At 42.9% G+C, this 13,242-nt stretch overlaps 1 protein-coding gene across 2 annotated transcripts in view; it reads left to right on the top strand.

Annotated features, from left to right (window-relative positions):
• LOC138638473 (vertebrate ancient opsin-like) overlaps positions 1–13,242 on the top strand; it is a 288,294-nt gene that overhangs the window by 33,678 nt on the left and 241,374 nt on the right. Inside the window, exon 2 of one of the 2 annotated variants that reach the window (XM_069727804.1) lies at positions 4,895–5,223. In XM_069727804.1, the coding sequence (XP_069583905.1) occupies positions 4,895–5,223 (329 nt within the window). Of the gene's footprint in view, positions 1–4,894; positions 5,229–13,242 lie in introns of both variants that reach the window. The other variant, XM_069727805.1, reaches the window with a different exon arrangement.

Here is a 13,242-nt window from a genome sequence, read left to right as displayed (position 1 = left end):
GCCATCAAATATGCACACTAACCACTAGAGCAGCAGCACTAGAGAGTTGGGGGTTGCAACTGGAAAGCAACACTTACAGGTGCAACTCACAAAATTAGAATATCATCAAGTTAATTTGTTTCAGTTCTTCAATATAAAAAGTGAAACTCATATATTAGATAGAGTCATTACACACAGAGTGATGTATTTCAAGTGTTAATTTATGCTAATGTTGATTATTATGGCTTACAGCCAATGAATACCCAAAAGTCATTATCTCAGTAAATTGGAATACTTTATAACACCAGCTTGAAAAAATGATTTTAAAATCTGAAATGTTGGCCTACTGTAATGTATGTTCAGTTAATGCACTCAATACTTGGTCGGAGCTCCTTTTGCATCAATTACTGCATTGGTGCGGCGTGGCATGGAGGCGATTAGCCTGTGGCAATGCTGAGTTGTTATGGAAGCCCAGGTTGCTTTGATAGCAGCCTTAATCTCGTCTGCATTGTTTGCATTGTTGGGTCTGGTGTCTCTCATCTTCCTCTTGACAATGCCCCATAGATTCTCTATGGGGTTAAGATCAGGCAAGTTTGCTGGCCAATCAAGCACAGTGATACTGTTGTTTTTAAACCAGATATTGGTACTTTTGGCAGTGTGGACAGGTGCTAAGTCTTGCTGGAGAATGAAATTTCCATCTCCAAAAAGCTTGGGAAGCATGAAGTGCTCTAAAATTTCCTGGTAGATGGCTGCGCTGACTTTGGTTTTGATAAAACACAGCGGGCCTACACCAGCAGATGACATGGCTCCCCAAACCATCATTGATTGTGGCTACCTGTTCTCTTCAACATATTCATTAATGATCTGGTAGAAGGTTTACACAGTAAAATATCGATATTTGCAGATGATACAAAACTATGTAAAGCAGTTAATACAAGAGAAGATAGTATTCTGCTGCAGATGGATCTGGATAAGTTGGAAACTTGGGCTGAAAGGTGGCAGATGAGGTTTAACAATGATAAATGTAAGGTTATACACATGGGAAGAGGGAATCAATATCACCATTACACACTGAACGGGAAACCACTGGGTAAATCTGACAGGGAGAAGGACTTGGGGATCCTAGTTAATGATAAACTTACCTGGAGCAGCCAGTGCCAGGCAGCAGCTGCCAAGGCAAACAGGATCATGGGGTGCATTAAAAGAGGTCTGGATACACATGATGAGAGCATTATACTGCCTCTGTACAAATCCCTAGTTAGACCGCACATGGAGTACTGTGTCCAGTTTTGGGCACCGGTGCTCAGGAAGGATATAATGGAACTAGAGAGAGTACAAAGGAGGGCAACAAAATTAATAAAGGGGATGGGAGAACTACAATACCCAGATAGATTAGCGAAATTAGGATTATTTAGTCTAGAAAAAAGACGACTGAGGGGCGATCTAATAACCATGTATAAGTATATAAGGGGACAATACAAATATCTCGCTGAGGATCTGTTTATACCAAGGAAGGTGACGGGCACAAGGGGGCATTCTTTGCGTCTGGAGGAGAGAAGGTTTTTCCACCAACATAGAAGAGGATTCTTTACTGTTAGGGCAGTGAGAATCTGGAATTGCTTGCCTGAGGAGGTTGTGATGGCGAACTCAGTCGAGGGGTTCAAGAGAGGCCTGGATGTCTTCCTGGAGCAGAACAATATTGTATCATACAATTATTAGGTTCTGTAGAAGGACGTAGATCTGGGTATTTATTATGATGGAATATAGGCTGAACTGGATGGACAAATGTCTTTTTTCGGCCTTACTAACTATGTTACTATGGTTACTATGTTACCTCACACTAGACCTTGGAAATCTAGGTCCCAGAATCTGGAGAAAGAGTTGAGAGGCACACAATACAAGCTGCTTGAGGTCTTGAGCAGTTAAAATGGCCCATTAACTCCTCTCAACACATAGTGTGCTGGAGGAAACTTCTAGGTTTCAAATCACTGAAGCTAATATGTCTTCTCCTGTACTTTGCCAGTGACTGTCACAATAATTACAAGCTGCTTCTCCCCGTCCCTTGTCTTCTGATCTCATCTTGCACAATGCAAAAATCTTTACTGGTCAGAACTTCCTATAGTATTAAATAAATACTAAGATGTAAATACACTAAAGGTACCGTCACACTGAACGATATCGCTAGCGATCCGTGACGTTGCAGCGTCCTGGCTAGCGATATCGTTCAGTTTGACAGGCAGCAGCGATCTGGATCCTGCTGTGCCATCGTTGGTCAGAGCAGAAAGTCCAGCACTTTGTTTCGTCGCTGGACCTCCCGCAGACATCGCTGAATCGGCGTGTGTGACGCCGATTCAGCGATGTCTTCACTGGTAACCAGGGTAAACATCGGGTTACTAAGTGCAGGGCCGCGCTTAGTAACCCGATGTTTACCCTGGTTACCAGTGTAAATGTAAAAAAAAACAAACACTACATACTTACCTACCGCTGTCTGTCCCCCGGTGCTGTGCTTTCCTGCACTGGCTGTGAGCGCCGGACAGCCATAAAGCAGAGCGGTGACGTCACCGCTCTGCTTTACGGCTGTCCGTCGCTGACAGTGCAGGAAAGCACAGCGCCGGAGGACAGACACCAGAATGTAAGTATGTAGTGTTTTTTTTACGTTTACGCTGGTAACCAGGGTAAACATCGGGTTACTAAGCGCGGCCCTGCGCTTAGTAACCCGATGTTTACCCTGGTTACCAGGGGACCGGCATCGTTGGTCGCTGGAGAGCTATCTGTGTCGCTGCAGCGTCGCTTAATGTGACGGTACCTTAAGGCTAAACATATTCTATAGTACTATAAGTCACTCCATGTGAGTTGCGGTACCTAAGTAGGGATTAAGTCCGAAAAACAAATAGAGGAAAATCTCGGCATTCAGAGGTTGAGTCATAGAATAGTGAAAGTATTTTAATTAGGCAATCCAGTTGTACAAAATATTAACGTTTGTTCATTGACACTTTCCTGAAGAAAAAGGTAGCAAAACTTAATGGGTACCTGTCATTATTATTACTTGTACATCAAATGCTGTAGGTTCAAAGCCTGTGAAATAAAATGTTCCATTCAATATAATCTCCTTCATGTCCCTTATAATAAGTTATCAAGTAAGTATGTTTTCAAGACTTTTGTGGCTCAATTTTATCAAATCTGATTCTGGAGTGAAAGCTTTGAAAAATTGCAAAATTTAGGCGCAGCTCAAAGTTGTATCCAAATAGTCTGTTTTTTTTTTTTACTCATTTCTTGCCAGTGTTATTCCACATTTGTTTCATTATGTATGTCTCTTAAACAATTCATATTTATTCTATTCAAAGAGGGATAGGGAATTTTTTTTTGGCGCCTTACATTAGTCATCCTTTGTCCATTTAGGACTACTATACCATCTTGATTATCTTGATGTTGATCATTTTAGTTTGACCTCTCCCATACCGCTGTTTACATATTTTTTGTATACATTTGTTAATAAACTTTATTTATATTTTATTTATTTATTTCATTTACTTGTTTGCCTCTAGTGTTTTTTTCATTTTTGTAGGTACATCATTTACAATATTGTTGTGCGAACTGAAATCTTTTTGCTTTTGCTTTTGCACATTATCATATAGTGACCTGCTAAAAGATACTGATCCCCCGTTCAGCTATTTATTTAAAGGGAACCTGTCACCTGAATTTGGCGGGACTGGTTTTGGGTCATATGGGCGAAGTTTTCGGGTGTTTGATTCACCCTTTCCTTAACTGCTGGCTGCATGCTGGCTGCAATATTGGATTGAAGTTCATTCTCTGTCCTCCATAGTACACGCCTGCGCAAAGCAATCTTGCCTTGCGCAGGCGTGTACTACGGAGGACAGAGAATGAACTTCAATCCAATATTGCAGCCAGCATGCAGCCAGCAGTTAAGGAAAGGGTGAATCAAACACCCGAAAACTCCGCCCATATGACCCAAAACCAGTCCCGCCAAATTCAGGTGACAGAGTCCCTTTAATCAGGAATCTTACATATTTTCCAATAAGCTTGATTTTTATTTCTATAGGTCACAGACTTCCTAATACCATTAAACCTCCAGCATATGGAAGCATATACCAAGTAGTATTTTTTTAAAAAAAGGTATTTACATGTTCCATGTAAAAGAAAGGATACCTGTTTAAGATACATCGAATCATATAAGCACTAATTGCATTCATTTTTTGTTGCTTTATCCAAGCTATATGTTTTTTTTGAGAAATATCGTTGTATGCTCCAAGTATGTTATCATCATTATTCTTATTATGAAACTTGGCTCATCATTTGAGTAAAACCAATCCTGTGTTTTCAGGTCCATTTTTGTGTCTACTCGCTAAGGCATAATTTTCTCTATTTTAAGAAATTGTATGTTAATAATGGTTAATAAAATTATCCCTTTTTAAAAAAAAAAAAAATACTACTTGGTATATGCTTCCATATGTTATAGGTTTAATGTAATTTAAGGAGGTTGGCCACTACTTGGTTGGCCATCAATATCTGATCAGTAGAAGTGGAACCTCACTTGTTACCGCCTCTGGCTGGAACTTCTCGGATGCTGCCGGAACACAGCAGCTTTGTCAAAACTATAGTGGCTATTGCAGAAAACTACTGATCCACCCCTATTCGCTTGAATAGGAGGTGGATTTGCAATAAATGGCACAGCCACTATAGTAAGGACGGAGTTGCTGTGTTACAGCAGCATCTGAGAACGTCAGTCATCATCGATAACAACTGATCGGTGGGGATGCCGAGTGTTGCACCCACACCAAACAGATATTGAAAAATAGTGGCCAATTGCCTTAATGATGTGTTTTATGTTCTTATGCATTATATAATGCATTCTATTTGCGCAATCTTTAATAACTATTCTTCTTTTATCCTGTAGGAACTGTATCTTTGGTGTCTCTGGCCGTGTTATCATATGAACGTTATAGCACGATGCTTAGGTGTACAGAAGCAGATGCAACAAACTACAGGAAGGCTTGGTTGGGAATCCTGGTGTCTTGGTCCTACTCACTTATTTGGACTTTGCCTCCACTTTTTGGGTGGAGCAGCTATGGACCAGAAGGGCCAGGTACTACTTGTTCAGTGAACTGGCACTCACGTGATGCCACAAACACATCTTATATTGTTTGCCTTTTTATTTTTTGCCTGGCTCTGCCTTTCTTCATGATTGTGTACTGCTATGGAAGACTCCTGATTGCCATCAAACAGGTAAGGTGAATTTTAAAATTAAATGTGTTCAGATTTCCCCCACTGTACGGGGGAGACAGAATTAGAACCTTGTTAGCGATGAGCGAATATACTCGATTTCCCAAGCACGCTCGGGTGTCCTCAGAGTATTTTTTAGTGCTCGGAGATTTAGTTTTCATCGCCGCAGCTGAATGATTTACATCTGTAACCAGCATAAGTACATGTGGGGGTTGCCTGGTTGCTACGGAATCCCCACATGTACTTATGCTGGCTAAGAGATGTAAATCATTCAGCTGAGGTGATGAAAACTAAATCTCCGAGCACTAAAAAATACTCGGAGGACACCCGAGCGTGCTTGGGAAATCTCGAGTAACAAGTATATTCGCTCATCATTAAACCTTGTATGTCGTTGTTACGATTTTAACCCCTTATTGACCCAGCCAATTTTGACCTTAATGACAAAGTCAAATGTTACAATTTTGACCAGCATCACTTTATGTGGTAATAACTCTGGAACAATTCAACATATCCCACTGGTTCTGAGACTCTTTTTTCGTGACATATTGTACTTCATGATAGTGGTAAAATTTATTCAATATGACTTGAGTTTATTTATGAAAAAACGGACATTTGGCAAAAAAGTTTTAAATTTAGCAATTTTCTAACTTTTAATTTTTGTTCCCTTAAATCAGAGAGATATGTCACCAAAATAGTTAATAAATAACATTTATCACGTCTACTTTACAACAGCACAATTTTAGAAACAAAAGTTTTCTTTGTTAGAAGGGTTAAAAGTTGACCAGTAATTTCAGATTTTTCCAACAAAATTTACAAAACCATTTTTTTAGGGACCATATGACATTTGAAGTGACTTTGAGGGGCTTATATGACAGAAAATACACAAAAGTGACACCATTCTAAAAACTGCACCCCTCAAGGTGATCAAAACCACATTCAAGAAGTTTATTAACCATTCAGTTGCTTCATGAGAACTGAAGCAATGTGAAAGGAAAAAATGAGCTTTTAACTTTTTTCACAAAAAATTTGCTTTATACCCAAACTTTTTTATTTTCACAAGGGTAACAAGAAAAAATAGACAGCAAAATTTGTTATGCAATTTCCCCTGAGTATGCAGATACCCCACATATGCGGAAAATCCACTTTTGGAGCATAAGGCAGGGCTTGGGAGGGAGGGAGCACCGTTTGACTTATTGAACGCAAAATTGGTTGGAATTGAGAGCGAATGCCATGCCGCATTTGGTGAGCCCCTCATGTGCCTAAACAGTGGAAACCCCCCATAGCTGACCCCATTTTGGAAACCACACTACACAAGGATTTTATCCAGGGGTATAGTGAGAATTTTGAACCCACAGGTAAGATACAGAATTTGATAACAATAGGTCGTCATATTGAATATGTCATCATTAGTGTTAAGCACAAGTGCTCGCTACTCCAGTTTGCATCGGGTGCTCAGGTATGCGCCAAATATCACAGAGGGACTGGATTGACATGCGCGAGTCCCTGACCCGCATGTTTTGTGGCTGTTAGACACCCCAAAAAAATGTGATGATCGGCGAAACTCCGTGCATACCCGAGCACCCAATGCAAACTCGAGTAGTGAGCACCTGCGCTCAACAGTAGCCTCATATCTTCATATTTTTTTTAATAAAAATCCCAAATTTAACTCCAACCCTAACACAATCCTAACCAACCCTACCACAACCCTAACCCCAACCCTGACTCTAACCCCAACCCTAACTCCAAGCCTAACTGCAAAAAATGGAAAAAATACATTTTTTTATTTTATAATTTTTATTTAACTAAGGGGGTGACAAAGGGGTATTTGATGTACTATTTTTTTAATCACTGTGATAGACATGAACGTGTGGTTTGAAGGAAAGAGCAGAGAAAAATCTTACCCTCATGCAAGGGGCTTATTAAACAGAAGAAACTGTGGTGTAATGTACAATATTATGCAAGTCTTGGAGAGGTAAGTATGGAAGTTTGAATGAGATAGAGGAAAGATAGTCAGTTTAGTTTTGTCCATAATGAGTTTTAGAAATCGTGATAATGAGAAGAAGGGAGATATACTTGGTAGACACGCTGGGATTTCTGGCATCAGAGAGGTAGATACTAGGGTTGAGCGACCTTGACATTTTTAGGGTCGAGCCGGGTTTCGCGAAACCCGACTATCTCAAAAGTCGAGTCGAGTGAAATCGGCCGATTATGGCGAAAAGTCGAGGATCGACCGAAACACGAAACCCAATGCAAAGGCAATGGGATTTTTTTTTTTTTTCTCTCTCTCTCTCTCTCTCTCTCTCTCTCTTCCCCCCCCCCTCCGTCCGTCCCTGAACTGAAAAGCTGGTGTTACACAGTGCAAATCGCTACAGCGCACAAGCGACAACATGGCGATAGGCGTCCACGCCCCTAAGACCTATGTCATCACTCTGCCCACGCCCCTTCATTGGCTGAAAAAAATGGCGCCAAGCGCGTCATACGAAACGCGACTTTGGCGCGAAAGTCGCGTACCGCATGGCCGACCCCACACAGGGATCGGGTCGGGTTTCATGAAACCCGACTTTGCCAAAAGTCGGCGACTTTTGAAAATGAACGATCAACCCTAGTAGATACGTCTGACATAGGTGGTATTTGAAGCCCTGGGATGTTATAAGGCAAAAAGAACACATGGAGCAGAGTCTGTATTATATCTAGTTTAGCTCTTGTTTACAGTACAGTGGACCCTTTAAACCCTTAGTGACAGAGCCAATTTGGTACTTAATGACCGAGCCAATTTTTGCAATTCTGACCACTGTCACTTTATGAGGTTATAACTCTGGAACGCTTCAACGGATCCCGCTGATTCTGAGACTGTTTTTTCGTGACATATTTTACCTCATGTTAGTGGTAACATTTCTTCGATATTACTTGCGATTATTTATGAAAAAAACGGAAATATGGCGAAAATTGTTAAAATTTTGCAATTTTCAAACTTTGTATTTTTATGCCCTTAAATCAGAGAGATATGTCATGAAAAATAGTTAATAAATAACATTTCCCACATGTCTACTTTACATCAGCACAATTTTGGAAACAACATTTTTTTTTGTTAGGGAGTTATAAGGGTTAAAATTTGACCAGCAATCTCTCATTTTTACAACACAATTTTTTTTTAGGGACCACATCACATTTGAAGTCATTTTGAGGGGTCTATATGATAGAAAATAATGAATTGTGACACCATTCTAAAAACTACACCCCTCAAGGTTCTCAAAACAACATTCAAGAAGTTTATTAACCCTTTACGTGCTTCACAGGAACTGAAACAATGTGGAAGGAAAAAATGAACATTTAACTTTTTTTTGCAAACATCTTAATTCAGAACCATTTTTTTTATTTTCACAAGTGTAAAAACAGAAATGTAACCATAAATTTTGTTATGCAATTTCTCCTGAATACGCCAATACCCCATATGTGGGGGTAAACCACTGTTTGGGCGCACCGCAGAGCTTGGAAGAGAAAGAGTGCCGTTTTGGAATGCAGACTTTGATAGAATGGTCTGTGGGCATTATGTTGCGATTGCAGAGCCCCCAAGTTTTTATTTTCACAAGGGTAACAAGAGAAATTGGACCCCAAAAGTTATTGTCCAATTTGTTCTGAGTATGCTGGTACCCCACATGTGGGGGTAAACCACTGTTTGGGCGCACGGCAGAGCTCGGAAGGAAGGAGCGCCGTTTTGGAATGCAGACTTTGATAGAATGGTCTGTGGGCATTATGTTGCGATTGCAGAGCCCCTGATGTACCTAAACTGTAGTAACCCCCCACAAGTGACCCCATTTTGGAAACTATACCCCCCAAGGAACTTATCTAGATGTGTGGTGAGAACTTTGAATGCCCAAGTGCTTCACAGAAGTTTAGAATGCAGAGTCGTGAAAATAAAAAATATATTTTTTTTCACAAAAAAGATATTGTAGCCCCCAAGTTTTTATTTTCACAAGGGTAACAGGAGAAATTGGACCACTAAAGTTGTTGTCCAATTTATCCTGAGTATGCTGATGCCCCATATGTGGGGGTAAACCACGGTTTGGGTGCACGGCAGAGCTCGGAAGGGAAGGAGTGCCGTTTTGGAATGCAGACTTAGATAGAATGGTCTGTGGGCGTTATGTTACGTTTGCAGAGCCCCTGATGTACCTAAACAGTAGTAACCCCCCACCAGTGACCCCTTTTGGAAACTAGACCCCCCAAGGAACTTATATAGATGTGTGGTGAGAACTTTGAATGCCCAAGTGCTTCACAGAAGTTTATAATGCAGAGTCATAAAAAAAAAATATATAAATTTTTCCACAAAAAGGATATTGTAGCCCCCAAGTTTTTATTTTCACAAGGGTAACAAGAGAAATTGGACCCCAGAAGTTGTTGTCCAATTTATCCCGAGTATGCTGATGCCCCATATGTGGGGGTAACCCACTGTTTGGGCGCACGGCAGAGCTCAGAAGGGAGGGAGCACCATTTGACTTTTTGAGCGCAAAATTGGCTATCGTGTTTGGAGACCCCCTGATTGTACCTAAACAGTGGAAACCCCCCAATTCTAGCTCCAACCCTAACCCCAACACACCCCTAACCCTAATCCCAACCTCATCCATAATCCTAATCACTAACCCTAACCATAATCACAACCCTTACCCCAAAACAACCCTAATGTCAACCCTAACCATAACCCTAATCAAAACCCTAAATCCAACACACCCCTAATCCTAATCTCAACCCTAATCCCAAACCTAACCCCAATCCCAAGCGTAACCCTAATGCCAACCCTAACCCTAATACCAACCCTAATCCAAACCCTAACCCTAATCCCAACTCTAACCCTAACTTTAGCCCCAACCCTAGCCCTAACTTTAGCCCCAACCCTAACCCTAGCCCTAAGGCTACTTTCACACTTGCGTTGTTTGGCATCCGTCGCAATCCGTCGTTTTGGACAAGAAACGGATCCTGCAAATGTGCCCGCAGGATGCGTTTTTTGCCCATAGACTTGTATTGCCGACGGATCGTGACGGATGGCCACACGTCGCGTCCGTCGTGCACTGGATCAGTGTTTTGGCGGACCGTCAGCACAAAAAAAACGTTCAATGTAACGTTTTTTTGTACGTCGTGTCCGCCATTTCTGACCGCGCATGCGTGGCCGTAACTCCGCCCCCTCCTCCCCAGGACATAGATTGGGCAGCGGATGCGTTGAAAAACTTCATCCGCTGCCCACGTTGTGGACAATTTTCACAACGTGCGTCGGTATGTCGGGCCGATGCATTGCGACGGCCCCGTACCGACGTAAGTGTGAAAGAAGCCTAACCCTAAATTTAGCGCCAACCCTAACTCTAAATTTAGCCCCAACCCTAACCCTAAATTTAGCCCCAACCCTAACCCTAAATTTAGCCCTAACCCTAACCCTAGCCCTACCCCTAGCCCTAACCCTAGCCCTAACCCTAGCCCTAACCCTACCCCTAGCCCTAACCCTATCCCTAACCCTACCCCTAGCCCTAACCCTACCCCTACCCCTACCCCTAACCCTACCCCTAACCCTACCCCTAACCCCAACCCTAACTCTACCCCTAACCCTACCCCTAACCCTACCCCTAACCCTAATTTTAGCCCCAACTGCTCTTCTCCTGCCGGCCGGCAGATGGAGACAGATGGCGGGCGCACTGCGCATGCGCCCACCATTTTCTTTTGCCGGCGGCCAGGAGGAGCAGCAGGAGGACCCAGGGACACAGGTGAGTATGGCAGGGTCCCCGAATCCCCCTATTTCTCTGTGCTCTGATGTGCGATCACATCAGAGGACAGAGAATTACACTTTGACTTTTTTTTTTTTTTTGCGGTCGCCGGTAAACAGTTAATTACCGGCGATCGCAAAACAGGGGTCGGTAAAACCGACCCCGATCATGCTCTTTGGGGTCTCGGCTACCCCCGGCAGCCGAGACCCCAAAGAGTCTCGCGGGGCCGGCCGGCGGGCGCACTGCGCATGCGCCCGCCATTTTGAAGATGGCGGCGCCCACCGGGAGACACGAGGAGCATCGGGGGAGATAGGTGAGTATTGGGGGGCTACCTGGGACCCCTTTTCTCTGTCCTCCGATGTGCGATCACATCGGAGGACAGAGAAATTAAAAAGAGATCGCGTTTTTTTTTTTTTTTGCGATCGCCGGTAAACGGTTAATTACCGGCGATCGCAAATGCGGGGTGGGTTAAAAACCCCCCGAATCATGTTCTCTGGGGTCTCGGCTACCCTCGGCAGCTGAGACCCCGGAGAAAATCCGACTCTGGGGGGCGCTATTTACTTTTTCCACAGCGCCGTTAATTAACGGCGCTGTGGTTTAAGTACCCTTAGCGGCCGCCGTTAAAAGGCGTATCGGCGGTCGCTAAGGGGTTAAATTAATTGTCCAGGGAAATGATATTGTTTTTCAAATATCAGTTTTAAAGATAATTTACAAATTTGCAATGTACCTTCATTAAATATTTGAATAATTTTATCATTAAAAGAGTTGGCTATTACTATTTTATTAATGGCCTATCTGTAGGTGAGGCCATAAATATATCTGATTTGTGGAAGTGCATCACCCAGCACATCCGCTGACCTGTTGTTACTGGTACCAGTAGTGCCGGCAATAAATTCAAAACTAATCGGCAACCTTTTTAACAGTTCCTTGCTTGCAGACCAGAAATGTTAAAGTTCTTCTGATCTCTACACAGACCAAACTGCTGCCTCCTCCTTATGTCAAGGTATGATGAGACAATCTGTCTAAACTGATTTGACTTTCTTCTCCTAACACATAGGCCGCTCTCCTTTGGTTGTCCTTCCTGAGTAAAGGTACCGTCACACTAAGCGACGCTGCAGCGATACCGACAACGATGTCGATCGCTGCAGCGTCGCTGTTTGGTCGCTGGAGAGCTGTCACACAGACAGCTCTCCAGCAACCAACGATGCCGGTAACCAAGGTAAACATTGGGTTACTAAGCGCAGGGCCGCGCGTAGTAACCCGATGTTTACCCTGGTTACCATCGTAAAAGTAAAAAAACCAAACACTACATACTTACCTTCCGCTGTCTGTCCTCCAGCACTGTGCTTTCCTGCACTGGCTGTGAGCACAGCGGCCGGAAAGCAGAGCGGTGACGGCACCGCTCTGCTTTCCGGCTGGCCGGCGCTCACAGCCAGTGCAGAGAAGCACAGCGCCGGGGACAGACAGCGGAAGGTAAGTATGTAGTGTTTGTTTTTTTTTTACTTTTACGATGGTAACCAGGGTAAACATCGGGTTATTAAGCGCGGCCCTGCGCTTAGTAACCCGATGTTTACCCTGGTTACCAGTGAAGACATCGCTGAATCGGCGTCACACACGCCGATTCAGCGATGTCTGCAGGGAGTCCAGCGACTAAATAAAGTTCTGGACTTTCTGCAGCGACGAACGACATCACAGCAGGATCCTGATCGCTGCTGCGTGTCAAACTGATATCGCTAGCCAGGACGCTGCAACGTCACGGATCGCTAGCGATATCGTTCAGTGTGACGGTACCTTAATTCTACCTGCTGGGCGTATTCTACCCTCCATGAAGCCTTATGTAGTTCATAATTATCCTACTTTCAGAAAGAGTGTAATTAGTAGGCTTCGCAGTAGAGATGGCAGAGTGCATGCGCCTGAGCTGCAGATCATTGAAAATGATGATAATTATTCCTGGAGAATAACCAGTTGTGGACTACAACAGTAAGGAAAGGAGGTATGGGGATGGTGTGCTGCATGCACAGTCAAAGATTCACACAGGTAAGATAGTCAGTGGGATTTAGACACTATGGGGCAGGAACTATTACATTGAGGGCGAGAAGGAGAAATGTCAGAACTGGAGGAGTAATGTAACAACTTCCACAATGGAAAAGGTCCTGCACAGCAGATGAGAATGAAGGCTACAAATATCTTATGCAAATAAGTAAAGTGGAGAGAAAACATAATGAGAATAAAAACAAATAATTGAAGATATCTTATTTTTTTTAATTATTCATAG

This window comes from Ranitomeya imitator, chromosome 5 (assembly GCF_032444005.1).
Source record: "Ranitomeya imitator isolate aRanImi1 chromosome 5, aRanImi1.pri, whole genome shotgun sequence".
Taxonomy (NCBI): Eukaryota; Metazoa; Chordata; class Amphibia; order Anura; family Dendrobatidae; genus Ranitomeya; species Ranitomeya imitator.
The sequence above is the reverse complement of the archived record's forward strand: the minus strand, read 5'-3'. Positions and strand labels throughout refer to the sequence as shown.